General features: G+C 58.0%; 1 protein-coding gene and 1 pseudogene across 6 annotated transcripts; both read right to left on the reverse strand.

The window, feature by feature from the left end:
* Positions 1 to 592: 592 nt before the first annotated feature.
* LOC102459584 (volume-regulated anion channel subunit LRRC8D-like) lies at positions 593 to 8,415 on the reverse strand (annotated as a pseudogene).
* Positions 8,416 to 15,678: 7,263 nt separating this feature from the next.
* On the reverse strand, positions 15,679 to 26,529 carry LOC102459330 (volume-regulated anion channel subunit LRRC8E). Of its 6 annotated transcripts, XM_075902198.1 has the most exons (4): positions 22,409 to 22,625; positions 21,627 to 21,765; positions 20,282 to 20,465; positions 15,679 to 18,286 (listed from the first exon to the last, which is right to left on the reverse strand). In XM_075902198.1, the coding sequence occupies exon 4, from the start codon at positions 18,149 to 18,151 to the stop codon at positions 16,028 to 16,030; it is 2,124 nt and encodes a 707-aa protein (XP_075758313.1). In that variant the 5' UTR covers positions 18,152 to 18,286; positions 20,282 to 20,465; positions 21,627 to 21,765; positions 22,409 to 22,625; the 3' UTR covers positions 15,679 to 16,027. The 6 variants fall into 6 exon arrangements, with proteins under 6 accessions (XP_075758313.1, XP_075758310.1, XP_075758309.1 ...); XM_075902195.1 differs by lacking the exons at positions 20,282 to 20,465; positions 22,409 to 22,625 and adding an exon at positions 26,350 to 26,528; XM_075902194.1 differs by lacking the exons at positions 20,282 to 20,465; positions 22,409 to 22,625 and adding an exon at positions 26,350 to 26,527 and having other exon boundaries at positions 21,627 to 21,769.
* Positions 26,530 to 27,762: the final 1,233 nt, after the last annotated feature.

A 27,762-nucleotide genomic window follows, 5' to 3' on the forward strand; every position in this document is an offset into this window, starting at 1 on the left:
AAGAGCATTTGCGGAAAATCATGCCAGTCTAGACGTAGCCTGGGTGTTTTGGGGAAGGACATTCCCCCTCCAGACCACAGGGTGGCGCTGTAGCCCCTCCCCCCAGCTGATCTCCTTGCGCTGCAGGTGTGACTGGCTATGGATCCCCAGGGGCAGCTGATCTTCCAGTCCTGGCTTCCCTGTGGGTCCTAAGTCCCACTGCCCAGGGAGGCACAGTGGAGCTGGGATTTGCAGGGGGGAGCCCAGCCCTCCCTTCAATTGCACAGGGGAGCCACCCCAGATTCAGTTGCACCCAAGCCCCTTGGGAGCAAGGAGGGTGGGCCAGAGTTACCCTGCTTAAGTGGGGGCTAAATTTTGGTCTGTGGTTGTGATGTGGCAGTCCCAGTAGGGGCGCAGCCACGTGGACAACGGGACTCCATATCGGACAAGCTCTCTGGAGACCCAGAGGTGCTGAACTAGGAGTGCGGGGGTGGGGAGTTGCTGCAGCACCCCCTGGCTTGAAGTGGTTTCCATTATATGGCCAGCTTACAGTCTGGTTCATTGGCTCTCCGCCCCTCTGTACAAATTGTTCCAGCCCCTGCGGAGACCTGGTGCCGGGACTCTGTTGACTTGATGCTGCTGAGATCTCCTCCCTATGCCCCGGAGCTACAGACAAGCTGCATAACAGGCTCCCTGGCTGTCCACGTGCCAGGGACGTTTCTGGAGCCAGAGGCCTCACAGGGATGGATCAGAGATGTGCCTGGCAAGTGTCTGCTTTGTGTGGGCCGGCAGGGTCTGAGAGAGAGCCTTGTCCACACAGCCTAGCTCAAATGGGAGTGACTCCAAGGGGTTCCCTGCTCCGCCTGAGCCTCCCGATCTCAGCCGGCACCATGGGCAAAGCGTTGTCTGCCAGCTGCAAAGACTTCCGTGCCGGGCAGGCAAAAAGCTGGCAGGGCACTGCACTGATCCGGTTGCTGGTGATGGAGAGGAACTGCAGCGCCCCCAGCTGGCCAGTCTCCATAGGGAAGAGGCAGAGGAGGTCATGGCTGAGGGCCAGGTGCCTGAGCCTCGGCAGTGGGGCAGAGACTCCAGCTCCTTGTGGGGCAGCACCAGCTCCTCTGCCCTGACAGAAGCGGGCGGGGTGGCGATACGGTTGTGCCCCAGCATCAGGCAGGTGAGCCATGCCAGGTGCTGGAAGCCAGGCCCCCGCCTCGAGGCAGTGGATGCCGTTGGAGTGCAGATCCAGCTGCCACAGCGCCAGCCCGCCAATGGGAGTCCCTCAAGCTTGCAGCAGAGCAGCTTCAGCCTGGAGGCTGCTCTCCCCCAATGCGTCCGGCGTGGTCCTGTCGTTCTGGATGCGGAGCTGGCAGAGATGGGGGGACGTAGAGCTTGGCTAGCTTGGTTTGGAGCACCAAAGCCTCCAGCGTCTGTAGATCCCGTGGGGACTCAAGGGCCAGCGTGTTGGAGCAGAAGCGGCTGGAGAGGTGCAGCTGGTACAGGTTCTTCAAGGAGTAAAGCCAGGAGGGGATCGCGGTGAGGGTGGAGCCCTCTGAGCTGTTCCCGCAGGAAGGCCAAGGCCTTGGGCTCCATTGTGGCTGGGCAGTGGGACAGCTGCAGCTCAGACAGCACCTCCATCTGGGCCACCTTGGCGGAGAACCACCTCTCCCATGCACTCCAGCTGCAGCCCCTCCACGTCCCCCATCTCATAGCCTGGGACAGGGCTGGAAGGGCACAGAGCCTCAGCGCCAGCCGGCCCCAGGGGTCCCTTCTCACATGCCAGTGCAGCTCCTCTCAGTCCCCGCGAGGCTCCAGACTGCTCTGCAGCAGAGAGGAAGGTGGCCATCCTCCTGGAGCAGAGCGGCTCATACTGGTCAGCCATGTGCAGCAGGAAGGCCAAGTCGTTGTGGACATCGGGGATGGGTCTGAAGCCGCTCTCCTCGCTGGCCTGCTCAAAGGAGTACTCCCTGAGCGGCCTCCGGAGCAGCCAGTAGAGCGTGTAGACCCCTGCCAGCCCACAGAGCAGCACCAGGGCCAGGTAGCTCAGAAGCAGCTTCTGCAGGATGTAGGCCAGGCTGTGGGTGCAGGAGAAGGTGGCGTGGCCAGCGAGGTCCCCTATGCCCGGCTGGCACACGTGCCTGAAAGCAATGGCGCCGGCAGAGCTGGAGGCATAGCCCAACACAGCCAAAAGCTTTGCCACCTTGAACACCGTCTGCCCCATGTAGACCCAGTAGAGGAGGCTGGCGGCTTCGGTGCGTGCCCGAAAGGTGCGGATCTTCTCAAAGAGTGCCTTGGCCTGCTCCCTGTCCTTCCGGTCCAGGATGGTGGTGCTTGAGGGAGCCTGGAAGCCAGCCCCATCCTGGGAGATCTGGGCAGGGCAGGGTGCCATCCGGCCAGGTTTGCTTTCCCAGGGCTGGCTGGCTGTCTCCGAGAGCGCCTTGGTTGTCCAAGGCGACTGGGAGCACTTCCGGAGGATGGAGAGGAACAGCTCGATTCTGGAGGAGGTCTTGGGGTTTATGAACCAGAAGTTGTTACAGACCATCAGGAGCAGCACGTGCAGGAGGGCCAGGTATGGGGAGTACTTGGAATGCCACGGCAGAGCCTGGTGGTAGCAGACCTGGCCAATGTACAGGTACTGCTGGTAGTCAAGGTTGGGTGGCCGTCCGCCGTTGGCAGCAGGAAGTTCCCGCCTGGTGCCGACCAGAGCAGCATGGAGTTCTGGGCCATCCGGAGGCCCTACGGCAGGTCTGGGAGCCGGGGACCCACTCACAGCCACGCTGGTCCTGCCAGCAGGCAGGCACACCACCTGGTTTGTGGAAATCAGCAGGGTCCCTGCGATGAGGGAGATGGCCAACATTGCCAGGACCAAGTAGTCAGTGAAGACGTCCCACCAGGGCTTCAGAGTCCTGAACGGGGCCTGGCCGTTGCTCAGGGAGACTACTTCCATCAGGGAGAACATGGCTGGTGGGAGGGAAAGGATGAGGGTCAGTGGCTCAGAGAAAGGGTCCCTTCTCCCTGGCGTGGTCCTTGGGAGATCCTGACTAGGCCACAGACTCCCTCTGTGACTAAGGTCACAGCACGTCATTTCCCAGGCCTCAGTTTCCCCATCTGTAGAATGGAATAACGATCCTTCCTTTGCCTAGTTAGTGTGGGAGCTCTGTGGGCAGGGACTCTCCTGACGGGGTGTCTGTGCAGCACCCGCCCAACAATGCCTCTAGGGGCTACCATAATACACCTAATAGGGAAACAGCTGAAAGCATACAGAGACTTGAATATGGAGGTTCAAAGCTAACGAGGCCCTTCTGGAACAGCAGTTCTCAAACTTTAACATCCCAAGGACCCTCAAGGCCCACTCATCCCAGTCCCTGCCCCCACCTTTTTCTGCCTCTTCCCTCTCCTCTCCTCAGTGCCCCCTTCCCCCCCCACCTCCACACACACACTCCTTCCCTTCCGTCCTAGAGCCTCCTGCATGCTGGGAATCAGTGTTCCCTGGAGCCTAGGGGGCTCTGGAAGGAGTGGTTGGTGGAGCCCAGTTTGAGAACTGCTGTTCTAGGAGGCACTTTAGGGCCTGCCGGACAATGGAGCTGAGAACCCAGATCTCAGCACCCGCCCTTAATGGGGCCCTGTGACGAAGTGGGAATTGTTTGCTATATTGTGTGGCATAGGGGTGTCTCAGTTTCCCTCTGGACTTTGCACCACTAACCAGTGGGGAAAAGGGCCAGCCCACAAGCTATGTGTCCCCTTGCTGTGTGGGGTGGACTGAATGGCTCATTGAAGGACAAGCTGGGAACTGCCCCATATCAGTGGCACATCCAAGCAGACCGTTGGAACACCGCAGCCAGCACTAAGGATGTTACGGACTAGTCGACTATTCGTTAAGCAAATGCTTGTCGAATAGTCAGTCGACTATCGATTTCCCCCCTCTTGCCCCACTGCCTCTGTCAGACAGAGGCAGCAAAGGGACAGACAGGGGGTACTTCAAAGCGGCAGCACTGCACAGCTGAGCCCGGGATCAGCTGTGCAGTGCTGCCCCTTTGAATGCTGCCTCCGCGTTTCAAAGAGGCAGCACCGAGTGGAGCCCAGGGTCAACTGGACTCCCGAGCTGATCCCAGGCTCCGCACGGCATTTCTGGCACTGAGTCCCCCGCTGACCCCGTGCTCCATGCGGCGCTTCCTCTTTGAAATGCTCAGGAGCCCCCACTGGCATTTCAAAGCTGGCACCCACGTATGGCCCAGAGTCAGTGGGACTTCCCACTGGCCCCAGGCTGCATGCAGAGTTCCACAGGGGCTCTTGTACATTTCAAAGGAGGAATGTGGAAGTGCCTATCAAGTAGTTGATGGAAATTCCATCAACTACTCGACTAGTAAATTAACCGATATTGCACATCCTTAGCACAGCTAGCAACCATGGGGGAATTCCCCACTTCTCCACTTGCCAGTCCAAGGGCCTAGCTCAAGAACAAAGTCAGGTGGTGGGGGCAAGTGCTGCTCCCTACAGAGAGTCAGGTCTGTCAGCGAGAGAACCTGAAATGGAGCCATGGCTGCTTGGCAGGAGGAAGGGTGCTGGCTTGGCAAGGTAGGGATTGTCCCCCCCTCCCCCCGTGCTTTATGAAAATCAGCTTATGAATATGCATAACTCCAAGATGCTTTATACAAAATACATCATGTGATGTGCCATTTTAAAAGTTGTAATCTACGGTGTCTGTATATCCTATTTGTGTGCATGTATCTTCCTTGTAGTAAGTGGGAAATTTTTATTAGCCCATGTGTTCTAATAAAAGCCATTAGTGATACTTCAGGAACTTAATGGCTGGGTGATCAAGTCAACTACCTGTGAATGGTTTTGTTTTTCCTGTAAGCCCAAATTGAGGCTGATCCCAGAAAGCCTATGAGTAGGCCGCCTGTACTGGAATCCATCTTGAATGTGGTATTTTTCCATGGGGATGGGGCGACTGAACAAAGGGTTCCTACCCTGGGGAAAGTCTATTTAAGGAATGGAAAGCAATCAGGTTTTTGTCTTCAGCTGGCTTTTGAAATTACCTCCCACCCTCAGAGGATACTGATGAAGAACCCAAAACCAAACAACTCTAAAGACACAGAGAGCTGTAGGCACAGGCCAGAGAGAAGAATCAACTCTGTCCTGAAGCGTTTTACCTGAAAGAGGGACAAGGGGTGAGGAATATGCTTTGAAACAATTTACCTTAGGCTTTGTCTAGCCTACGGAGATTTTCCAAGATACCGGAGGTATCTCGGAAAAACTCCGCCACATCCAGGGTATGCGTCTGCTCTTCCAACATTTTTTGCAGAAGAGCAAACATGCTCTTTCGAAAGCCCTGTCTTCCTTGTTCCACGAGGAAGAAGGGCTCTTCTGAAAGAGGAGGTTTTGCCAAATTTGGCCCAGTGTAGACGGGCCAAATTTCGGAAAAGCCTCTTCTGACCAAACTGTCGGAAAAAGGTATGCAAATTGCAGAGCGCAATTTGCATACCTTTTTCTGAAGAAAAAGAAAAGTGTAGCGTAGACATAGCCAAAGTGTATTGGGCTTATTTGGCATGTTTTGGCTTAGTAACTTTCTTTGAGCTGACTGTTTTCACTTAAATCAGGGGTGGGGAACCTAAGGCCAGGGAGGCGGGTGGGATGTAGCTGCCAGCTAGCCTTGAGGCTCAGAGCCCCCCAACCAGCATTGAGGACCCTATGCTCGTGCTCCAGCCCTCCCTCTGCTGCCCCCCCCCCCCCAAAGGCTGGAGCACACAAAATCTCCTAACCAAGGGGAATGTGGGGCGTGTCTTTCCGCTTCAATCTGAGCTGTGTCAATGAGAGGGGTTTTTTATTTGTTTCTCACTTGTATGTGGTCTCTGACTAAGTTTTCTGTGGGTCAGCAGCTCTGGACCCAAAAAAGGTTCCCCCACCCCTAACATAAATCCTACCTTTTTGTACTTAATAAAAACACTTTTGTTTATTATCAAGCCCAGTGTAAATAATTGTTGCCTGGGAGGAGCAACCACTGGGCAGCTCTCTCTTACCAGCTTTCTTTGTGTAAAACTTTTCCAGAGTAAGATGAATTTGTTGGGGGGTTTGGTCCCTTTGGGGCTGTGTTCCTGGGTGCTGTCAACAGCCCTATAGCTGATCTGGTTCAGTGTCTGTGTTGCTCTTATCCCAACTCTGTGCTTTGGATGGGGGGACCAGAGCATTTGGCCCAGTGGGACAGGGTGGTGGGGCACCCCACAGGATAGGTGGCTCAGTGGCATGACCAGCACCCCGGGTGACAGCCCCAGTGGGACCCCTACGATCCAACCCATCACAGAGATGTCTTAACCTTTGCTTCTCTGTGCTCACTGAAGGATTTCTGTGCTGTGCTTCAGCTGAGTAATAGACCCGACTGTCTGCACAGGCCACCTGGAGTCACTGCAAGTCTTGCCAAGGTGCGCTGGGCCCTGAGGAGTGGGCAAGTCTCTGGCCAGGCATCTGTCCCAGTAGGGCAGAGTTCAGGAGGTGAGGCAGGAGAGCTGGAGACCTAGAGCTTGGTCTCAGAGATTGGGGGGAGGGTGACCTGAAGGAAGATTGGGATCCCTTGGGGGCTCTGCCACACTGAAGGATTCCTCCAAGGGACTGTTTAAAAGCTGTGGATCTAGGGCAGGCCAGGCCTGCAGTCCCTACAGCCAACTGGTAGAGTCAGAGCTGGGCCAGCTCCCCTTACTGACCATCTTGCTGCCGTAGCCCTTTGCTCTGCCACCTCTCCGGAGGATCCTGCCCCACAGAGAGGGATAAACCTGGCAGAAGGGCCGCTCTGCGGTTTGACTGCACGGGAGCGAGCGAGAGCAGGGGCCCCGCACTGAACGGATGCAGGAGAGGAGGGGTGAAACGCTGTGCTGTGGAGCTCCGTGTCTCCGGGCGGGAGTAGCTGTCACCTTCCCGGGACTGCTGTCACCAAGGGGATAAAGGACTTGCTGCCGCTGCTGGCTCTGAGAGCAGCTCCCTTAGCGCGTGAGGCCACAGCCGGGCTTTGTGATGCTGTGAGCTGAGGGGCTGAATCCCGGCTCTGCATGTGAATTAGTCTGTTCGCAGAAGGTGGCCGTGTGCAGGGTCTCCCTCTCGTGGGGCCCCTGAACCCAGGCAGCTCCTATCTCGGGAGCCCAGGCCAGCCTCAGGCAGCCAGGGGTGAAGGTGTTTCATCTCCCAGGCTCTGAGCTAATGCATGCTCCATCTCTCCATAGCAGGGCTGAGAAGGACGGATGGAGCCTTGGCAGGCTCCCTGTTAGACCTGCCGTCTCCTCCCTTAGCACAAGCTCCCTTGCGGGCTGATTGCCCCCAGGCCGAGAGTGGAAAGCACGGACATCAGAAAGGCTGGATTGTCAATGGAACAGTTCAGTGGATCAGCACGGGCTTTCCCTGTAAGCCGAGCACTTGGGCAGCCCCCCAGGAGAGATTCAAATGCCGCCCAGCTGATTAGCAGCGCCCATAGCTGGCAGCAGGTTTCTACGGGTGGTGCACATCCACACGTGCCTCAGTGCACATAAGATTTATTCTGCTCATGGATGGAAAATATTAGAGGGAATGCTGGTCAGGACTCCTGGTTCTATCTGCCTTCTCTGAGAGGGAAGTGGGCTGTAATGGTTAGAGCAGGAGGGGGTGGGTATCAGGACTACAGCTGGGGTGGTTAGTGTTCCAAACCACATGAAGGGCAGTGGGGCTGAGAGGAGAACGGGCCGTTCTAACAATTCTTTCCCCTCTAATTAGATCCATGTGTAATGGATCCCAGGCCTGTGTGGCCGCTGGCAGCCCAGCTCCCACCGGGAGTGGTGACAGTGACAGGACTTGAGAAGCACAGGCCAATGAGCTGACCACACAGTGGCCCTTGGTCCCCTGCTCACCTAGGGCCAGGCATTTAAACCTGCTCAGATCCCTGGCACTTCCAGCCTGAACTGGACTGTTTTCCCCTCCCCAGCCAGCTCCTATCATCTGGACTCTCCCTTCAAAACCTTTCCCAGCACTCCGGTGGTGCCGTAGCTCATCCCCTCCTGGCTGCTGGGGCAATGGGGTTGGATCCTTGGCGCCATGGGACTCCCTCCCCAACAGCTGGCTGTGGCTGTGTTCCCCTTCAGGGCTAGACCAGGGACCATGGGGGAGGGGAGGGAAAGAAGGGGGAGAGGAATGGCCCCTGACCCAGAAGAGGACAAAGTTTTCTCTCACTAGCCCAAGTTCTTTATCACCCCCCACCGCCCTGCTAGCTGCTCCCTGCAGCTCCCATGGGAACCTCTGATTCTCGTATGCAGCAGCCTCCCCATCCGTTCAGGCCCAATCCTGCCCAGCTGGGGTCTGGCCCTGGGGGCAGCCAGAGAACCTGGAGTTCTTTCCCTCCCACCCCCTGCCTCTGCTTATCCAGGCCCCTTCCCTCACCTGCTGCTCCGCCGGGGGGTGCCGCTTGCCCTAGATCCTCTCTCCACCGAGTCTCTTCTCTACAGTGAAGAGTCTCCTCCGGCCCCCTCAGTCTTGGCTGGGGGCCCGGCTTGTCCCCAGCTGGAGCCCTCCACAGCCAGCCGGCTGGAGTGGCTCTCTCTCCCGTCTCCATGGTAGCTTCAGGGAGCAGGGGGAAGGATTGTGGCAGGAGGGAACATGGCTTTGTTTCATCGGCCAGCTGAAGAGAGCTGCGTTAGCAAAAGGATCCAGCCAAGTTTAACCCAAGGCACTTCCCTCGTTAGACCTGCTGCTGAGTAATGACCACCCCTCTCCTTGGATAGATGGGGAAACTGAGGCACAGAAGGCTAACAGGTCAACCAAGGCATGTCAGTGACAGCTGGCAACAGGATGCAGGCAGTCTTGAATCTCAGCTCCTCAGTCATTAGCCACAGAGCCAGGGACAGGGAGGCAGGATTCCTGGGCTCTAGCTCTAGCTCTGGTTTGAGCGGGGGGAGGGGCAAAGGCTGGGAGGCCGGACTCCTGGGTTTTCTCCCTAACTGGGTTATGGGGGTGGATCCAAGACTCTCTTCTGAACTTTTTTTATTCCTTGCCCCCATTTATAATACAACAGACAGACCCAGTGACACCCCGCTCCCCACTAGCCCCAGAGGAAAACGATTCCCTGTCGTGGCCGGCAGGGGACTGAGGGACTGTAGAAATGCCTTGGGTGAGACGCTGCCCCGGCCTTCGGCTAACAGGAAAAGGAGGCCGGTCACTAAGCAGACGCCAGCGCCAGCCGGGGGCATGATTCAGAGTGGTGGAGAGAGCCACTGCTGAGCTGGACCACAGGAAGGGGGAAAACTATGTAGCACTTCAAAGACTAGCAAGATGGTTTAATGGGCCAGGCCCACGAAAGCTCATCACCTATTAAACCACCTTGTTAGTCTTTAAGGTCCTACATAGTTTTTCCTTTTGTTTTAGCCAGATCAGACTACGGCAGCTACCTCTCTACTACTATTCCACAGGAAGGGGCTCACGACCCTGCCACAGGGACGGGGAAACGGGGCCGCGGACGCAGCTCTCCCAGCGTTGGCCAGCAGATGGCGATGGAGCGCCATCCCTGGGCCCCCGTTGCAGAGAAGGGGGGGTGGGTGTTGAGATGGAGGAGTGGGGGTGGGGAGGGGGGTGTATTGGGTTGTGGTGGGCAGTGGGTGAGCACCTCAGGCTCTGCCCCATCCTGGCTGGGGCAAAGCCCCGCCCACCGCCCCAGGCAGCCACCTTGGGCCTAGGTTGAGATGTGCCCTAAGGCCCCAGCCCCTGCCCATGACGGGAGCCAGGGCCTGAGGGACGGAGCAGGAGGCTGCGGGCCGGGCCCCGTTCCTGAGTGCCCATGGCTGGATCCTGTCAGATCTGCGGCCTGGCCCTGTGCCCACACGCAGTGCGGGGCGGGAGCAGCAATGCTGCTATGGCACCTGCCTCCGCACATGGGTCACCTGGGCGGTTTGGGGAAGGCAGAGGCCTTGGCACCCCCCTCTCCTCTGGGGAGCTGGGATGAGAGGAGCCAGAGATTGGGGCTGGGAGGGCAGGGGCTGTGCTAAGCCCCAGCAATCCGCCCCCTGCTGGGACTGGGATGGCCGACGGGGATTCGGGATCGGCAGGCAAAGGGGTGTCAGTGCTCCCTGTGGGGATCACGTGGATTAGGGAGGAGGGCTGGGATTAGGGCTCAGCTGCAGGGAGGCTGGATGCTGGGAGAGGAGGGAGCTGCACACAGTGATGAGGGGGCAGGGCGTTGCCAGGATTATCTGGGTGTAGCTCATTTAAACATCACCCAGCCGCCGTGGAGGCCTTGGGCCCCGGTGCACCTCGGCCCCTCCTCTCCTCTGCCCGTGGCCCATAACAGGCTGCTCTCCTGCTGGCAGGGCTACTTCTGTCTCATTTTGCGGCTGGGTGCTGGTGGCCTGTCAGGTCAGCTGATACCTGGCTCGCACCCAGTGCCCCTGCTATGCCTGGGACTGGGAGCTAACCTCGCCGCAGCTCTGCCTTTCCCCCCTTATTGACTAATCGAGTAGTCGATGCAAATTCCATCAACTACCTGATTAGCTAGTAACCTGCAATTTAACATCGCTAGTAGAGGGGCCCTCTGGCCTGAAACTGTGATGCAGAGCAGAGGCGTAGCGAGGGCAGTTGCACCGTGGCACCATGCTAGGGGGGCGCCAATTTAGCTGCCTGTGCATAGCCTCTGCAGCGCAGCCTGGGCAAGACAGAGACCCGGCTTCTTTTTACGCTGACAGCCTCTGTGTGAGATCGGAGCAACCCCACCAGGCGACCCTGAATTTGGGGGAATGAGGGGATAGCAGCTGGAGTTTAGGGCTGACTCCAACTTCCACCCTCTCCCGGTCCGGCTGCAGGCTGGGGTGCAGCTGCAGGCTGGGCAGACCCCGGAGCTATGAAACCCCCAAGAGCTGCAGGGGCAGTTGCAGGCGAGGGCTGACCTCTAGAGCTAGGTCTCTTCGCTCGCTGGAGGGGAGTAGATGGAAACCAGGGCCAGATCCCGGAGTCCTTTGCCTCCGTGAGGATCCGCCGCTAGAGCTGCGTCACACTCGCCACAGGCCGGCCCTGGTAAGCTACTCCCACCTTCCAGCACCCTGCTGTGAGCCCTTCACCACCCACCGCCATCCCTGATTCCTGCACCCTTACCCCGTCCCTCAGCCTGCCCCCAAACCCAACCCCTGCATAACTCCTTAATTCCACCCTCGCCCCTCCAAACACCAAGCCCCTCTCCTAAGCCTGCCTCCTGACACCAGAACCCTCTGCCCTGAGTCCCCCCACATGTCCCATGTCTCTGCTGAAGCACACGAGCAAAGCCAGGGGCATTGCTCGGCGCTCCACAGAGACCGGCTCCCACTCCGGCTACGCTGCAGCAGCTGCTCGCAACGCAAGGCCACTCAGGCCCCACTGAATCTATGGGAGTAGAGGGGGGTAGGGGTAAAAGGCTGGGGTTAGTGAGTGCACTGGCCCCATGGGTGCTCTGCATGGCAAGCTCTAGGTGCTGGCTCCAATGACGGACTGTGGGGCCAGGCTGAGTCAATCCAGCTGGAACATTTCAGCCGCCATTTCCTGCCCCTGCCTTTTGCACACGTCCTGCTGCCGGGGACAGCAACCCCCTCTCCCCTCCCCCCTAGTCAACTTCTCTGCTTGGCGCTAGCCAGGCTCAGCTTCTCCCAGCACTAGCCACCCGACTGCTGGATTCAGGCCCCCTGCCTCGGGGAGGGGGGGGGGGGGCAATTACCACCCATTTCAATTGACCTTTCCCAGCAGTTCTGAGCCCTGCTTTTATTAACCTTGGCAACTAGCCCCAGCTTCCCTTGAGTCATCCCACCCCTCAGCCCCAGCCTACGCCCCACCCCAGGTCCCTGCCGGCTCCTCTGCTGGTTAATGCAGTACAGCGCCGGCTCCCCGCAGTGTCTTGTCCCTGGAACTACAACAGTCTGCAGCTGGCCTGCAGGTGGGGGAGTTGTGGGCTTAGCAAAAGCACCCTCCCTCCCCAGGTCTGCAGCAGTGAGTCACGCAGGATCTCCCGGGCTAGCTGGAATCCATGGGATTCCGCCAACCCGCTGGCCTGGAATCTCTCTGGGCAGTGACTGTCTTTGTTCTTCACCACGCCTGCCACACTGGGGCATTGATCACTGCCTGGGCTCCTAGGTGCTACCACAATGCCAATACGCAATCATCATCCATATGCTGGTAGCCCCTAACAGCCTCAGTCTGGTCCTGGCTCCTGCGCGCACAGCGCTGTACAGTCTTAGACAGGAATGTGGGTATTTCCAGACTGGCTCAGAGGTGAACCCGACAGTCAGATCCCCCTGCAGCCCTGCTCACCACCAAGCTGGGAGGCAGTCCAAAGCTGGAGTCAGATCCAGCTGGGCTGAAGTTTGGAGTTGGGTGACAACTGGGCGTGCCGCTCCCTCGGGAGAGCTCTGGGGAACAAATACTGCAGGGCTACGTCTACACTGGCACCCTTTTCTGGAAATGCTTAAAACGGAACAGTTTTCCGTTATAAGTATTTCCGGAAAAAGCGCGTCTACATTGGCAGGATGCTTTTCCGGAAAAGCACTTTTTCCAGAAAAGCGTCCGTGGCCAACATAGACGCGCTTTTCTGGAAAAAAGTCCCGATCGTCATTTTCGCGATTGGGGCTTTTTTGCGGAAAAGACTACTGTCTACACTGGCCCTTGGTGCTGTCTACACTGGCCCTTTTCCGGAACAGTTTTTCCGGAAAAGGACTTTTGCCCGAACAGGAGCAGCATAGTTTTTCCGGAAAAACACTGACAATTTTACAGTAGATCGTCAGTGCTTTTCCGGAAAAGCAAGCGGCCAGTGTAGACAGCTGGCAAGTTATTCCGGAAAAGCGGCTGCTTTTCCGGAATAAGTGGCCCAGTGTAGACACAGCCCACTTGCGCAGGGGTATCCACTACCCACTTGACACCCCTCCTGCCTTCGTGAAAGGAGCATCTCCACCTCAGCAGATCCGGGGGCCACTCTCTCCCCACCATCAGAGAAGCAGGGAGCGCCCTTCTGTCTAGGGGTGCAGGGGTTTTGCCTGCCAGAGGCAGTGTTGTTTGGAGACCAGCCAGTCTGAGGGAGTGGAGTGTCTGATACCCCCAGTATCCAGAGCAATCACAAGAACAAATAAAGGCTTAGGATACCGCGAACACGCCAGCACAGGGTCTTCCCCCCCCCCCCCAATCTCTGCCTACCAGACTGGGGTGGGGGAGGGAACTCGGGGCTTCTGCTCTGCAGCGGGATGGTGGGGCGAGAGGCTTCTGCCAGAGGTTTAAAGGTTCACCCCCACACCAGCTTCAGTCACAGCCCACAGGAGCTGCCCCCATAGCCTCTGCAGATGCTGCCTGCCTGGAGGCGCCAGCAGCTGCTCTGCGGGGAAGGGGCCCGAGGGCAGAATGTGACCAAGGCTGGCAGAAATGGGGGTGAGGACATGTGACCTCATGTGCCTGCCCCACACGTTGCCTCTGAGCTGTCTGCCTGGGGGGAGGGGAGTCTCAGGGCTTCAGCCCCACTGGGCCAGAGACTGGGGTGTGGGCTTCAGCAGAAGCCGGGCTGACACCCCGGCAGGTGCTTCCCATGGGGCTGAAGCCCTGAGCTCCCGCAGGTGCACCCTAACTCTGGAACATCTGATGGTGAATCGTATTTGGCTTGGAAGACCCATAATTTTGGCCACCTCTGGTACAGAGCCTTCCCCACGCCTCTCCTCACGTCAGCTAGTGGGCCAGGCACTGCTCTGGGATCCAGGAGAGTTCGCTTCAGTTCCTGGCTGTGCTACTGATCTGCTGTGTGACTACGGGCAAGTGGTTCCCTGCCCCGTGCCTCAGTTTCCCCTCTCACCCTTTGTCCATATGACCATGTGCTCTGTGGAGCAGGGGCTTTCCCTCACTCGGGATGTTTGCAGAGCTTCATGTATTGGGACCTCTGATCCAACACAATGGGGGGGGGTATTTGGAGGAAGAGGTCTATGTAGTGCCTGACCTCATGGGGGCAGGAGGGCTGTTTGTGCAGCAGCCAGCACAAAGCGGGCTCTGCTCTGTTCAGGTTTCCATGCGTTCACTGTCACTGAAGCTGGATCAGGCCTGTCTGGCCTCTGGCTCCAGGACATAAACTGATCTTTAGCTGACAGGGGCTCTTCTATGTCTGCAGGGCGCCTTGCAGCTGGGGCAGGCTACCAGGCAAGAAGGGTCCGAGTTCCTAGGGGAGTTCCCCTAGTTCTGTCTGCGGCTGCCAAGAAGGCTGGGGCGTTGGTCGGCACGAGGGTTTCGGCTCCGCTCAGTGCAGAGATAATGGCTATTTGCACAGTTCAGCTATCAAACTTCTCCCTTACAGCTGCACGGAGACAGGGCTCTGGTTCAGGCCCGCCACTGTGAACAGGTGTGTGGATTATGGGCATCCCCACACAATGAAACAAAGGGCTCGGTCTTAAAATCCTTCCATGACCTTTCCAGGCTCCAGCCTAGGGTGAGCAGGTAGTGTGAAAAATCGGGACGGGGCTGGGGTAGAAGGTGCCAATGTAAGAAAAAGCCCCAAGTATCAGGAGTCTCTATAAAATCAGCACATCTGCTCACCCCACTCTGACTCAGAAGCATGCAGTGCTGGGGAAGTCAGTTCCCGTAGTCCACACCCGCCTGAACCCGTGCCACAGGGAGGCGGGACTCAGGGGAGGAGCGGGTGAGAGCCAGGATCATTGGGGAAAGAAGCCATGACTCAAGGAGGACCCTGTTGCAACAAGGGAAGCCCACACAAAGGGGAGGGGTGAGTGGGAGCCACCCCCACCCCTTTAAACCTGCCACAGGATGAGCATGCACCACACCTAGTGGCAAAACCAGCTTCTCTTGGTGCTTCCGCCAGGTAACACTCCCTGCTCTCTCCAGGGCAGATCTCCAAAGCCAGCCACAGCCTCCCTTGGGAATGTGGCTGCAGCACGGTGGGGGCGGACTCCCGATATTGAGGCATGCCCAAGCCCTAATGAAACTCAACCCCGCTGAGTTCTTGGGCTCGGTGACAGCTCTGGGACAGAGGCCCATTGGTTACTGGTGGCCCAAAAGCCACCCTGTGCCTCAGTGGAGTGGGCGAAGCATGGAGTGTGGAAAGGCTCTGCCATGGTTAAAGCTACAGCAAAATTGTAGTTGAACACCAATATTTGCATCCTCTATAGCAGGGGTAGGCAAAAGGGTCTCCACGGGCTGGATCCGGCCCGCCAAGCAGGTTGATCCAGTCCGTGGAGGCCCTGCGGCTCCCGTGACCCAGGATAATTGGCCTGGGGGTGCAGGGAAGCGCATGAAGTTTCCTCCACCCTGCCAAGAGACTTCGCATGCTCCCCCACTCCCAGACCAGTCAGGGGCCTGAGGGGGGGGAGCAGGCCCTGTCCTCACCCTGCAAGGAGCAAGCCGTGCTTACGAGCGCCACATGCTCCTGGCAGTGTGGGAGGAGATTTCGTGTGCTGCCCTGCCCCCAAGCCCTGATTGACCAATCATGGTCTATTGGTGGGGAAGCAGGGAAGTATCCTGGCCCCGCCCTTTCCGCTTGAGGCCCCGCCCCTTCTGGTGTGGCCCGGCATTACTTTAAAAATTTCTGAAGTGGCCTCCGGCAAAAAACTATTGCCCATCCCTGTTCTATAAATTACCCATCAGATTGCCTAGGAAATTAATGGGCTAGACCATGGGGTGGGGGAGAATTTGTGGGGCAGTGACCAAAGGGTGACCCAGCACTCTAAAACAGGAGCCATTTACACACACACAAACTGCTCTTTTTAAAAAGCAATAAATGCTGCTTGTTAACACTAAAAAATAAGTATAAATAGAGTCATTTCTCCCACGCAATCCACTATCAAGCATGGCAGCCCTGCCGTACAGGTCCCTGACTGTCCCTGTTTGCACTGGGATGAAAAGGTGAGTCCCCCATAGCCATAGCCAGGGGGGCCGATTCTTTGGTAAGAGTCCCGCTGGGAGATCTCCCAGGTGCCCTTGCAACTCCGGCCTGGGAGCGACAGGTGCACTGGGGCGTGGCAAACCAGGCCTTCCCAGCTCTAGATGTCCGTCAGTCCTTCTGCAGGTGGCCAAAGAGTCTGTACCTGCTGCTGAGTGTCTCCTCTTCTCATTCACTCTCCAGCCTCTCCCGGATGTCCATGGGCAGCATCTCATAGAGGGTGCTCTCCACCACCAAGCCGCTGCGTTTGAGCGCCTGGCACTTCCCAATCTGAGGTGGCAAGGTCTCGAGACGGTTCCCTTTCAGCTCCAACTTGCTGAGCAAGGAGAGGTTGCCCAGGCGGGGAGAGAGGGTGGAGAGCTTGTTGTGTCCCACCATCAGAGTCTTTAGCTTCTTGCAGAAGAAGAGCTCCTCAGGCAGAGTCTCCACCGAGTTGGAGGAGATGGCGAAGTACTGGAGATGCTGGAGCACACCTACCTCCGGGGGTATCACGTGGATGCTGTTGTTGGAGAGGTCAAGGTAGCGGAGCTTGGTGCAGAGGAAGAGCTGAGAGGGCAGGACCTCTATTTTGTTGCGGTTGAGATAGAGCTGCTCCAGGCTCTTGAGCTTCCGGATGTGCTCGGGGATATAGGCAATGTGGTTGCTCCAGAGCTTGAGGCAGACGAGCTTGCGGCAGTGCTGGAAGCTGATGATTTCCTCGATGGAGCGCAGCTGGTTGTCTTTCAGGTCCAGCTCCTGCAGGCTGACCAGGCTGAAGACGGCATGGGGGATGCGCTCCAGGTTGCAGTTGACCAGCTCCAGCTCCCGAACGTTGACCAGCTTCTTGAGGTTATTGAGGGTCACCAGCTTGGTGCCGTCGTTGAGGATGCAGAGCCGCTGCAGGTGGGCCGAGACATCGGTCACACTGGGTGGCACCTTGGCGATGTTGCTGTGCAACGTGAGCACCTTCAGGTTCCTCAGTTCCCGCAGGCTCTCCAGGCCGGATGTTCTCCCCAGGTCTTGGCTGAAGAGGCCGGAGAGGTGGAGCTCTTCCAGCCCACGCAGGCTGTAGATCCACAGTGGCATGTCCTTGATCTCATCAAAGGTGACCTGCATCACTTTGAGGTGGTCCCGTAGGAAGACCAGGGAGGCAAATGGCAGCTTGACAGGACAGTTCAGCAGGGAGAGCTCGTGGAGGCGGACGAGCTGAGCCACCAGTGGTGAGAAGGTCACGTCCTTGAGCCGCTCCAGTTTCAGGGCCTCCATCTCCGTCAGCTCAAAGACGGCATCAGGCAGGCCGGGCAGCATGAAGAGGTGGAGCTCCAGGCGGCCCTGCGTATTCCGCTGCAGCTTCTGCCGCAGCTTCTCTTCCGTCCACTCGTGGTTGAGGTTGAGCTGCTGGAGCTTGCTCTCGCTGACCTCGGAGAGGAAGACAGCGAAGCGCTTGGAATAAAGGGAGTCGTACTCGTCAATCAGGTGCAGCATGAAGGCAAAGTCATTCTTGACGTCAGGGATGTCGCTGATGCCTGTCTCCTCCCGCACATAGCGGAAGGAGTACTCTTTCAACGGCCGGTGGAAGAGCCAGTAGAGCGTGTAGAGGCAGGTGAGGCCATAGACACCCAAGAAGCAGATGTAGCAGATGGCCAGCTTGGAGAAGAGGTGGGCCTTCGTGTGGTTGCAGCAAAAGTGGCCATAGCCTGTCATGTCTTCCATCTCCACGCTGCAGGGCACGATAAAGTGGATGTTCTGCACCAGGGCCCCATTGTAGGCTGTGATGATCAGAAACTTGAAGACTTTGAGAACCGTCTGGCGGATGTACATGGTGTGGAGGATGTCGCCCTCCTCCACGTGCAGCCGGAACTTCTTCACCTTCTCGAACAGAGCCTTGGCCTGCTCCCCTTCCTTCTTGTCCAGCAGGCTGACGGAGGGAGCCTCCGCTACCTTCTTCTCAGAGATGGACTGGACGGGCTGTAGTGGAGGTGGGGGCTCGGGCATTTCGTCCTTGATGCTCTTCCTCCGCCGGTCTTCCTTCTTTGGGCTTGACCCTTCTTGGTTCTCCCCAGAGACCTCAGAGAGGGCCCGGGTAGTCCAGGGCGAGTCAAAGCACTTGCCGAGGATGCAGATGAAGTGCTCGATCTTGGAGCTGGTGCCAGGGAACTTGAACCAGAAACTGGCGCAGACCATAAAGATGAGGGTGTGGATGACCACCAGGTAGGGGAAGTACTTGGCGTACCAGTGCAGGGCTGTCTCGTAGCACATCTGGTTGATGAAGCTGTACTGCTGGATGTCCAGGTTGTTGCGCAGGCCACTCATCTCTCGGGCTGGATGGGCTGTGTCTGGCTCCGAGGCGTTGAGGCTCTTCCTGGCAAAATTTTGGCACGTGTCGACAGAGTGCGAGGCGCTGGCGGGGACGTGGTTGGGGAGGCAGATGATCTTATCCTGTGTCACCTGGGGATAGAGCCACAGAGGGAGGCAGGTTAGGAAACCATGGGGGATCCGGATTCACACCAGGTGGGGATGTGACCCCAACGGAGCAATGGCCCACTGACACACAGTGGGGGTCTGGCCCCAGGCGTCATGCAACGGTCCATGCGTGGTTCTGCCCTGAGCACCGACTGCAGGCTGCATTCATGCATGTGTCAGGGCAATAGTGGTATCGGGCACTGAAGCTGTGCCCAGCCCAGGGGCAGCTTACACACACAGCACCAATGCAATATCACAGAATCCTAGGCCTGGCAGGGACCGAGGTCACCGAGTCAAGTCCCCTGCACTCACGCCAGGACTAAGTATTACCTAGACCTTCCCTGACAGGTGCTTGCTTGTCTAACCTGCTCTTAAAAATCTCCAATGATGGCGATTCCACAACCTCCCCGGGCAATTTATTCCAGTGCTTAACAACTCTGACAGTTAGCAAATTCTTCCTAATGTCCAGTCTAACCCTCCCTTGCTGCATTTAAGCCCATTGCTTCTTCTCCCGCCTCCTTGTAACAAGCTTTCATGTTCTTGAAAAGAGTGATCAGGTCCCCTTCTCAGACTTCTCTTTTCCAGATTAAACCAACCCAGGTTTTTTTTCAATCTTGCCTCGTGGGCCATGTTTCCTGTAATCATTTTTGTTGCTCTTCTCTGGATTTCCTGCAATTTGTCCACATCATTCCTGAAATGTGGGGCCCAGAACGGGACACACTACTCCAGGTGAGGTCTATTCCATGCAGAGTAGTGCAGAAGAATTACCATGAGACTGAAGCCAAGGCTGACCCCTGCCCCCTGCCTCTGCTGCCGGAGTAGGCTGCAGCCCAGCCAGCACATCTTCAGAGCTGTGGTGGGGGGGGGTCCACAACACACGGGCTGCTGGGAGTTGTAGTTTCAGTGGGCTGCACTCTGAAGCATCAATGGGCAAGGGCAAGAAGGCCAAAGGCCTGAGTGGCCAAGACCCACTTTGGCCCTAGGACAAAGGAGACAGAGTCCAAGAAGCACAGCTGGTAGCAAGGAAGTATGTCTAGTGGTTAGAGCACACGTGCTTGGAGTTAGGTTCTGTCCCCAGCTCCAGGAGGAGCGTGGGATCTAGTGGATCCTATCCCCCACTCTATCCCTACCTCTCTGTTTGGCCTTAGGCTGCTTCCCTCCTCTCTGTGCCCGACCAACCCCAGGGTGGCAGCAAGTCTCTAAAGCCCCTTGTGATGCGGAGAGAAATGGGACTAACAAAAGACAAAGAGCCGCTAGTTCACGCCAGCCTTTTCCTCCAGCTAGAGCGGCGGGCACCTCCCACGAGCTTAGCATGCAAACACATGCACTGCACACGGCGCATGCCAGCCCCATGGGAGCCCGTGTGATCCACGGCTCATGCAAGGCCAAGCCATCGCTAATCGCAACCCAGGAGTCCTGACTCTGAAGGGAACAGTCCCCGCTGTGATGTTGTTAGTTACGAGAGCTGGGGGAGCGCGGGGGGCAGGAAGCAGAGAGGAACTGGCCAGGCTGCTATACAGTATTAATGCCCTTCGTTCTGCAGAGCCTTGGCTGGCCTGGTGATACACAAAATAAATCAACTGGTTACTGCAACCCCAGGGCCACGCATCTTCCTCTTTCAGAAACGTGACATTCAGCCCCTGGCTCTGAACAAGCCAAACCCACCTATGCAGTATGAGTGGCATTCCCCACCTGTGAATGACCAACCTACTACTGCTGCCCACTGATGGAGCTGCTCCTTCAGCTCAAGCAGAAGAGTGCTGTGCTGAGGGTCCCTGTGTCAGCAGGGTCTGAGTGTGTGCGTGCAGGGAACTTGCCTGAGGTCATCCCGAAAGTCAGAGCCAGAACTGAGAGTGAAACCCAGGAGTCCCACCCCCAGCTCTCTGCCCTCCCCATGCCTAGACCTCACTCATCTCCCAGAGCCAGGGAAAGAACCCAGAAGTCCCAACCCCCAGCCCCCTGCTTTAACCACTCTCTCACCTAAGCGGGGGGTTCTCTGTACTTCCCTGGCAGATCCTGCCATCTCCTGGCACCTCATTGGCTGGCAGGCGGTGAAATGGTTAACTCAAGGGGGACTACAGGGGAGCTGATCTTGCTCCCGTCCTCCTCCCCACACGTGGCCCTGGGGCTTTGCCTGTGGGACTTGCTGACACGGATGTTCTCCCTGTTGCCATGAGAGGAGACGCTGTAACGGGGCTGCTGCCGTGTGCACGTGGTGTTGGGCTTCTCTATGGACAGATTCCTCCCCTCAAGGTCAGAGGGACCCTCATCTGGGGGCGACCTCCACCCTGATGACAGACCAACCTAAAACAGGGCAGGGGGAGTCGGGGTAGCTCAAGCGGGAGACAAGGATGGAGGGGTCCTTCTCCCGTGTCCCCTGTTCCACCCCAGAATGCAAAGCGTGCCGGCCCATCCACTAGCCACTAGCATTCAAGGGTGGAATCTAGTGGGTACAGCTGGGGGCGGGGGTAGAAGTCAGATGCTTGGGTTTTGTTCCCAACTCTAGCAGGGGAGTATGGGGGAGGGGTTCTGGGGGTCAGGACTCCTGTTCTCAGCTGTTTTCCCCCACTTGGATGAGCCCAGTGGCCCGTTTCCTTCCTGTGGTTCAGCCACAGCCTTCAATCCCACCTGCATCCCCTCCTGCAGGGCAACCCAACATCCAGCCACACCCCAGACGTGCTGGGGCGAGCTCCCTGCCTGGGCACGGATCCCCTGCAGCAGGGCAGAGGGAGGCAGCACCTGCCCAGATACTCTACATGCTCCAGGGGAGGCCGATCCCTCCTGCTTGCGGAGTGGGGGGGGATTACCCCTTCTTAGGGGCTGTACTGAGGGCCCTTGCCCTTCTCCCTTTCCCTCGAGCCCTGGGCCTACCCTCTCCTCTCCCAGCAGGAAGGTTGCATTCGCCCGCCTGGTGGTCCAAAGCCAAACCCCACCCCCTCCCAACTCCGGGGGGTTCAGATCCAAATTGCCCAGTTCCCCAGGGGAGACGTCTTCCAGTTGCCTCCCGTCAGGGCAGAGGGCATGCTGGGACTCCATTTGACAGGCAGGAGGGTGACCGGCTACCGGGGCTCTTCCCCGCCAGCTGCCTTCTCCAGAGTTCGGGGTTTGCTCCCTGCTCTTAGGGGCACTGCTGACACCTGCCATGAGCACAGCACCTGCTACTGTCCGCTGAGGATAGAACCTTCTACTGCTGCTGCTGCTGGTGATTCCCCTTCAGCTCCAGAGGGAGGGGGCCACAGAGGTCCCAGGTCCTGTCCCTGCTGCTGCATGGGAGGGCTTTCACAGAGGGTGGTCATGGCTTACCCCCCCCACGCCCGGTACCCACCTGCAGGGTGCAGCCGAAAACCCCAATCATGAGCATGGCCACCGTGATGTACTCGGCCAGCACATCCCACCAGGGCTTGAGCACCTTGAAGGCTGGCTGCTGGTCCGTGAACTGCTTGAATTCAGCTACAGGGATCATCCTGTCTGCAGAGAGAGGGAGGGGTTAGGCTCAGGCCTGCGAGCTTGCTGGGTCCTCGGTCGGTCAGCAGGAGCTCGGGCGCCCAAGCACACAGGCCCTGCTGCATGAAAACAGGCAATTGAGTGGAAGAGGGCCATTGGGGAGCAAAGGTCTTCAGGCTGCGGGACCAGGAGAGGGAGCTGGTCCCTGGCAGGAGCCCAGCCTGAGAGAGAAAATTGTCCTGTCCTGAATCTCTTTCACCTCCACAACACCAGCCATCCCCGAGTACATTGCTTGCCTTGCCCTGACATGCAGCCACTTCTGGGGTGGGTCACAGCCGCTGGCTAATAGCCCCTCAAGAGCCTGAGACAGGAGAGCCCTGCTCTGACAGGGGAAGTTTCAGGGCAGGATGTAGGAAGGCAGAAGGGAATTACTCCTGTTGGAAAGGGGGCAGGACAGCAGGGCTGGGGAGTGTGGCTAGTCCGACAGACACAGGTCACATGCTGCAGTGCAGCTTTGGGGCCTGCACAGACTGCACGGTGAGGGTGCCCCCTACTAAGCCCCCTCTGGTACCCCCTGCGGGTCACCCACACCACTTCCTCCCCACCTCAGTCTCACCCAGTCTCCTTTCCCCGCCTGCCCAGCCACGGGACAGGGCTACTCACGGAGTCATAGGAAGCTCGATCCAGGACATCGATATGAGCGGGGAGGGGGAGCCAGGGGGAGACACTGGATCCGCTTTCAAAGGGCTGCTGAAAGCTGATCCAGCCAGCTGCAGAGTCCTGCTCCGTGGCTTGAGAGCAACCCAGGCACCGGGCACCGCGTGGGGTTTAACCAGCGCTGGGTGGGCCCTGCCAGCCCGGGCCCTGGAACCCGCCACCTGGGAGCAGGGGGTTCCAAGCACCATAGCAACGCCCTGTGGCCTCCAGGCAACAGAGAGGGGGTGATGCTGGCTGAGGGTGACAGGAAGCAGACAGGACTCTGCTCCCTAGGCTCGCCTTTACCCAGCCTGGGGGCGGGGGGGATCCAGCCTCAGTCTTTGTGTTGTGCAGCAGGGATGGATCCCAGGAACCCTCATTTCCAGCCTCTGCCCCTAACCCGCTGGATCCCACTCTTCCCTCCACCCTGAGCTGGGGATAAAAGCCTGGCTCAGACCCACCTGCTTTAATTCCTAGAGCCTGCTCCCCTCCGAGTGTGAATAGAACCCAGGCTCCCGGCTCCCAGACCCCTGTGTTCTGACCACTAGACCCCACCCCTCCCATAGCTGGGACTAGAACCCAGGAGTTGTGGTTCCTGGTTCCCGCTCTAACCACTAGATCCCATTTCCCTTTCAAGATGGGAATAGAAGCCAGGAGTCCTGGTCCGTGGTCCCCCCTGCTCTGACACACTAGACCCCACTCCATTCCCAGAAATGGGAAGTTTAACAGCCCCCTCCATCTCCTTGGCCCTGTACTCTCCCAAGTCCGTCCTGCACCCCCCTTATCCCACCTCTGCTGCACAGCAACCAGGTCTGCAGATCTGGAGTCTGCCACTCACATTTCTCTGGAGTGGGGACAGAGCCAGGGTTTGCTCAATGGGGCAAACGATTGTGAACCAGCTAGCCCTTGTGAAAATGTATCTAATTGTCCCCATGGGGAGATGCTTTCTGCCCTCCCTCCAGAGAGGCTAAGTCCAGAAGATGGCTCTGTGAGCCCACGTACCCACCCCGATCCCCTGCCAATGTGCACCACCCCTCCCCTGGGGTGCCCTCCTTGAAAGCAGTCTTGGCGGCCTGTTCAGTCTTTGGTTTTTCCATCAAAACTCTTGGATTTTGTCTCCATATTTGGGTGGTAGTGGTGTCTAATGGTTAGAGCAGTGGAGCTAGGAGTCAGGACTCCTGACTTCTATCCCTGGCACTGGAAGGGGGGCGGGGAGGTGTCTAGTGGTTACAGCAGAGGAGCTAAGAGTCAGGACTCCTGGGTCTCAGACTTTGCCATTGACACTGTGTGATCTTAGGCAATTCCCTTCCCTCCCTTGTGCCTCAATTCCCCCAAACCCTTTACTGCTCCTTGCAGGGCTGGCGAAACTTAACCACCTTTGCCTACTGCTGCCACTGGTGGTGGGAGGCAGAGCGTGACCTTTTTCATTGCACTGACTAAGGGATGGGGATACAGCTGAGACTGACAACCAGCGGGAAAGCTCCTGGCTCTGCCTCGGTTTTTCCCCTCCACCCCGTCGGGTGCTAGATGGGCTCCCCAAAGGAAATGCCTTTCCCTTTGCTCAGGGGGGAGAGTGAGGCAAGCCGGCTCTTCCACAAGGGATGTTGTCCCGGCAGCTGCTTCCTTGTGGTTTGTATGTGTGCCTGCACAGCGGAGTAAATATTTCCATTGACTGTGCTGGGCACCAGAGGAGATGGGGGGGGCAGAGAAAGCCGCCGGCAGTTTGGGGCAATCTGGAGAATTCAGAGCAGAGAGAATTTTTAAAAGCAGGGTTGGAACTCTCCAGGGAAGCCCAAAGTAATAGTGGAAGAAACTCTGCTCTGACTGCTAGTCCACACTCCCCATGCGGAGCTGTAAATGGAGTGAGGAGTGTGTAGGGCTGGCAGGTGGCCCAAGGGACTTGCACCCACGTGTACAGCCAGGAACCCCCGGGGCTCCTAGTCTTGGCTCCACTGAGCCAATGTGTGGCTTTGGGCAAAGGTGAAGAGCTGAGTATTGACACAGCCCCACTGCCACTGAGGGCTTTGTGTGGGGGCAGGGCAGGGGGAGTGATCATGCTGCAAAGCCGGGACAGATCCCAGCTCCTCCTGCTCTGACGGTACCAGTCTGTGAAACTTGAGTTTAGAGGAGACTCACCATTAGCAATAGAGGGCTTTTGACACACAGGATCCAATCCAGCAGTGGGAAGTATCCCCATCTATCCCTCCCACCTCTGTGTCCCCCCCAGTATCATTACATCTCAGATGCATGTTTGGCTCGACAGGGTGTGACTAGGAAACAACACCCAGAACTAACAGCTGGACTCCCCCACCATCCATGGTGCTTACAATCAACTGGATACTTCAGGGATCACAGTGGGGAAAGAGGAGACAAACTGGGGCAGCCCTGGAGTCCTTGTCCAGCATGGGCAGCTGGGAATGTAGGATCCCTCCTCCAGCCCCTGGGATGCAGTGCTGGGGGCCTGTTCGCATCTGTGAGGCCCTGCAGGGATCAGGACCCATCCAGCCCCCACCTCACTCTCACTGCAGCCCTTAGAGCATCTTTCAGACCATCCCAAAAGGAATCAATGGGCAGAAGACCATGAATTTGGGGAGACAACAGGAAACTGAAAGGGGGCTCCTGCCCTCCCTGGAGCACAGCCACCACCTCCAGAGGTTGGTAGCCTCATTAATACCTCCCCCCCTACATCTCTGCTCTGCTGCCCCACCGTGCCCCCAGCTGGCATCCCGAATGCCTGCTCTCCCAGGCAGAAGGGTGGGGGGGGGGGACAGATCCTCTGGCATGGGGAAGTGTGGTCTGGGGGAACCTCGATCCAGAATGGAGGCCCAGCTGCTCAAGCTACTCCAGGCATGCAGGAGCCAAGAGCTTCACTCTGGAGTGGCCAGGTGCCTGGCTGCCTAGGACACCTGATGCCTACCCCCACGTGGAGCCTCCCCTCACCCTCACCTGCAGCAGGGGTGATCAGCAAATCCCTGGACTGGCCCAGCATTCTCAGATGCTCTGAGTGCCCAGCCCCTTGGCCCCCACTCCCAGCCTGACCCAGAAGAGAGTCCCCCCTTTCTTCCTCTTCCTCTTCCTCTTCCTCCGCCTGGCCCGAGTCCCTCATCCTCCCAGGCACACAGACTAACCCCCAGCTCCAAGCAAGCCCTCCCCAACCCCATGCTCCTGCCATGCCCAGCCCTCAGGCAACCCCTCCCCCTCTCTATGCCCCCCCATTTCTGGACACCCCCAGTCATGCCACGCTCACAGGCATCCCCTATCCATCCCCACATTGCTAGGTGTCCTCCAGTCATGCTCAGGCAACATCTAGCACTTGTAGTCCCCAGACACCTCCAGCCACCCAGCCTCTGAGCTCAACCCCCACTTCTTCACACAGGCTTCCAGAGGTGGCTGGGGCCTGCTCCATTTGGGCGGGGGGAGGTAAGGGGAACTGAAGGGGGTCCCACCAAACAAGGCCCCCCAAAGCAGGATGTGTTTCCCTCCCACAGCCCCAGGGGGAAATCTGCACCCCAAAAACTCTCTCTGAGAAGAGGCAAACAAGCACTATCTTATCCCCTCTACCTCCCAGAGAATCCCTCTCCCCTAAAAATTGTCCCCTTTCTCCTAGGGACAAATTGCCTTCCCCCCCTTCCTGGGGCAAAACCAGATCCACTCCCCCCCTTTCCTGGGGGCAAACCCCAACTGCCCCATTTCCACAAGGGCCAATCCAGATCCCACTAAAGTTCGCCTGTTGCCCCCCCCGTCGCTCTTGCTGGGGAGTAAATCCGGACTCCCTCCTCTGCGGGAACGCGAAATCCGAATCCCCCGTTTCCTCCGCCCTTTCTGGGTGAGTGGAAACCGGATTCTCGCTCCGCCGGGGGGTGGGGGAGGATTTCTGACCACGCCCCCGCTTTGCCCCTGTAACTCACCAGCTCTCCGGTCCCCCTGCCCAGCTGGTCCCGGTTGCCTCCCCTGGGCTCGACGGGGCGCGCTCAGGGTAACCCCGCCGCGCCCCCCGCCCCGTGCGCGGTGACAGGCTCCTCGACGCTGCTCCCTGACACCCCCGGGGCCGCGGTGACTCACCGGTCTGGCGAGCTCCCGCCCAGCCCCTCCGCCCTGCACTGGGCTGGGTCTGGGGAGGGAGGAGACCCGGGGCAGAGCAAACACGCGGAGCCTCCGCCGGCACCAGCCACAGAGCTGCAGCGACTGGCACACAGAGCAGCCAGGCAGGGAGAGCGGCGTGCTGCACCCCCCTCCCCGCGGGGTCTGGCCCCAGGGGAGTGGGGACTCGTGGGGAGAGCAGGAGTGGGGCTGGGGGTCAGGACCTGCTGGGTTTTGGCCACAGCGATGTCAGGGGAGTGAGGACTAGTGGGGAGAGCAGAGGTAGGGCTGGGGGTCAGGACCTGCTGGGTTTTGGCCACAGCGATGTCAGGGGAGTGAGGACTAGTGGGGAGAGCAGAGGTAGGGCTGGGGATCAGGTCTGCTGGGTTCTGGCCTCAGCGATGTCAGGGGAGTGGGGACTAGCGAGGAGAGCAGAAGTAGAGCTGGGGGTCACGACTGCTAGATTCTGGCCTCGGGAGTGGGGACTAGTGGGGAGAGCAGGACTCCTGTATCTCTCTCACGGGGTGCCCTCAGAAGCACCCATTCTGCTCTTTGTCTCAGATTCCCAGCTGTAGGTGTGGGCAGCAGCACTCCCAGCTCCTCAGGTGACAGAAAGGGCGATTGCACATTACAATGGTTTGATTATTTAATCTCACTGAAATTGTGGTTTGAATTCAGCCCATGGGTGTTGCTCATGGACCAGAGAAGATTTCTACATCTGCACTAACAATCTGACATTTCTGCAGCTGCTGTCACACAAGGTACTTTGCAAACTCTTTATAAGGAGCACTTTGCCCCCTGAAAACGAAATGCAGCCACTTCTGGGGTGGGTAGCAGCAGCTGCTGTTTAACAGCACACAGCAACTCCATATAGGGACCATTCACTCAGCACTGAAATGCAGCCACCTTGAGGGTGGAGCGTGGTAGGTGTTCAACAGTGAGAAGCACCACTGCACAAGACTCACTCATCTCACACTGAAATGCAGCTAGCTCTGGGGTGGAACACAGCAGCTATTTAACAGCACGCAGCAACACCGCACAAGAACAGTTGTGAAGTTGATCACTGCATTGAAAATGTTCACAAGGTAGATTAGAAAAGTGCTCTGGGAGCTGGGCTGAATGCCGGGTTTGTCATGGGAGAAAGGGGGCTAATTACAAAGCTCCTGTTTGTGTTCTCAGTGAAGTGGGTCATTGCATCAGGCAGAGGCCGCAACGGGCTCAAAGCTCTCACTGTCTGGGTG

Source organism: Pelodiscus sinensis, chromosome 19 (genome assembly GCF_049634645.1).
Source record: "Pelodiscus sinensis isolate JC-2024 chromosome 19, ASM4963464v1, whole genome shotgun sequence".
NCBI classification, from domain to species: Eukaryota; Metazoa; Chordata; order Testudines; family Trionychidae; genus Pelodiscus; species Pelodiscus sinensis.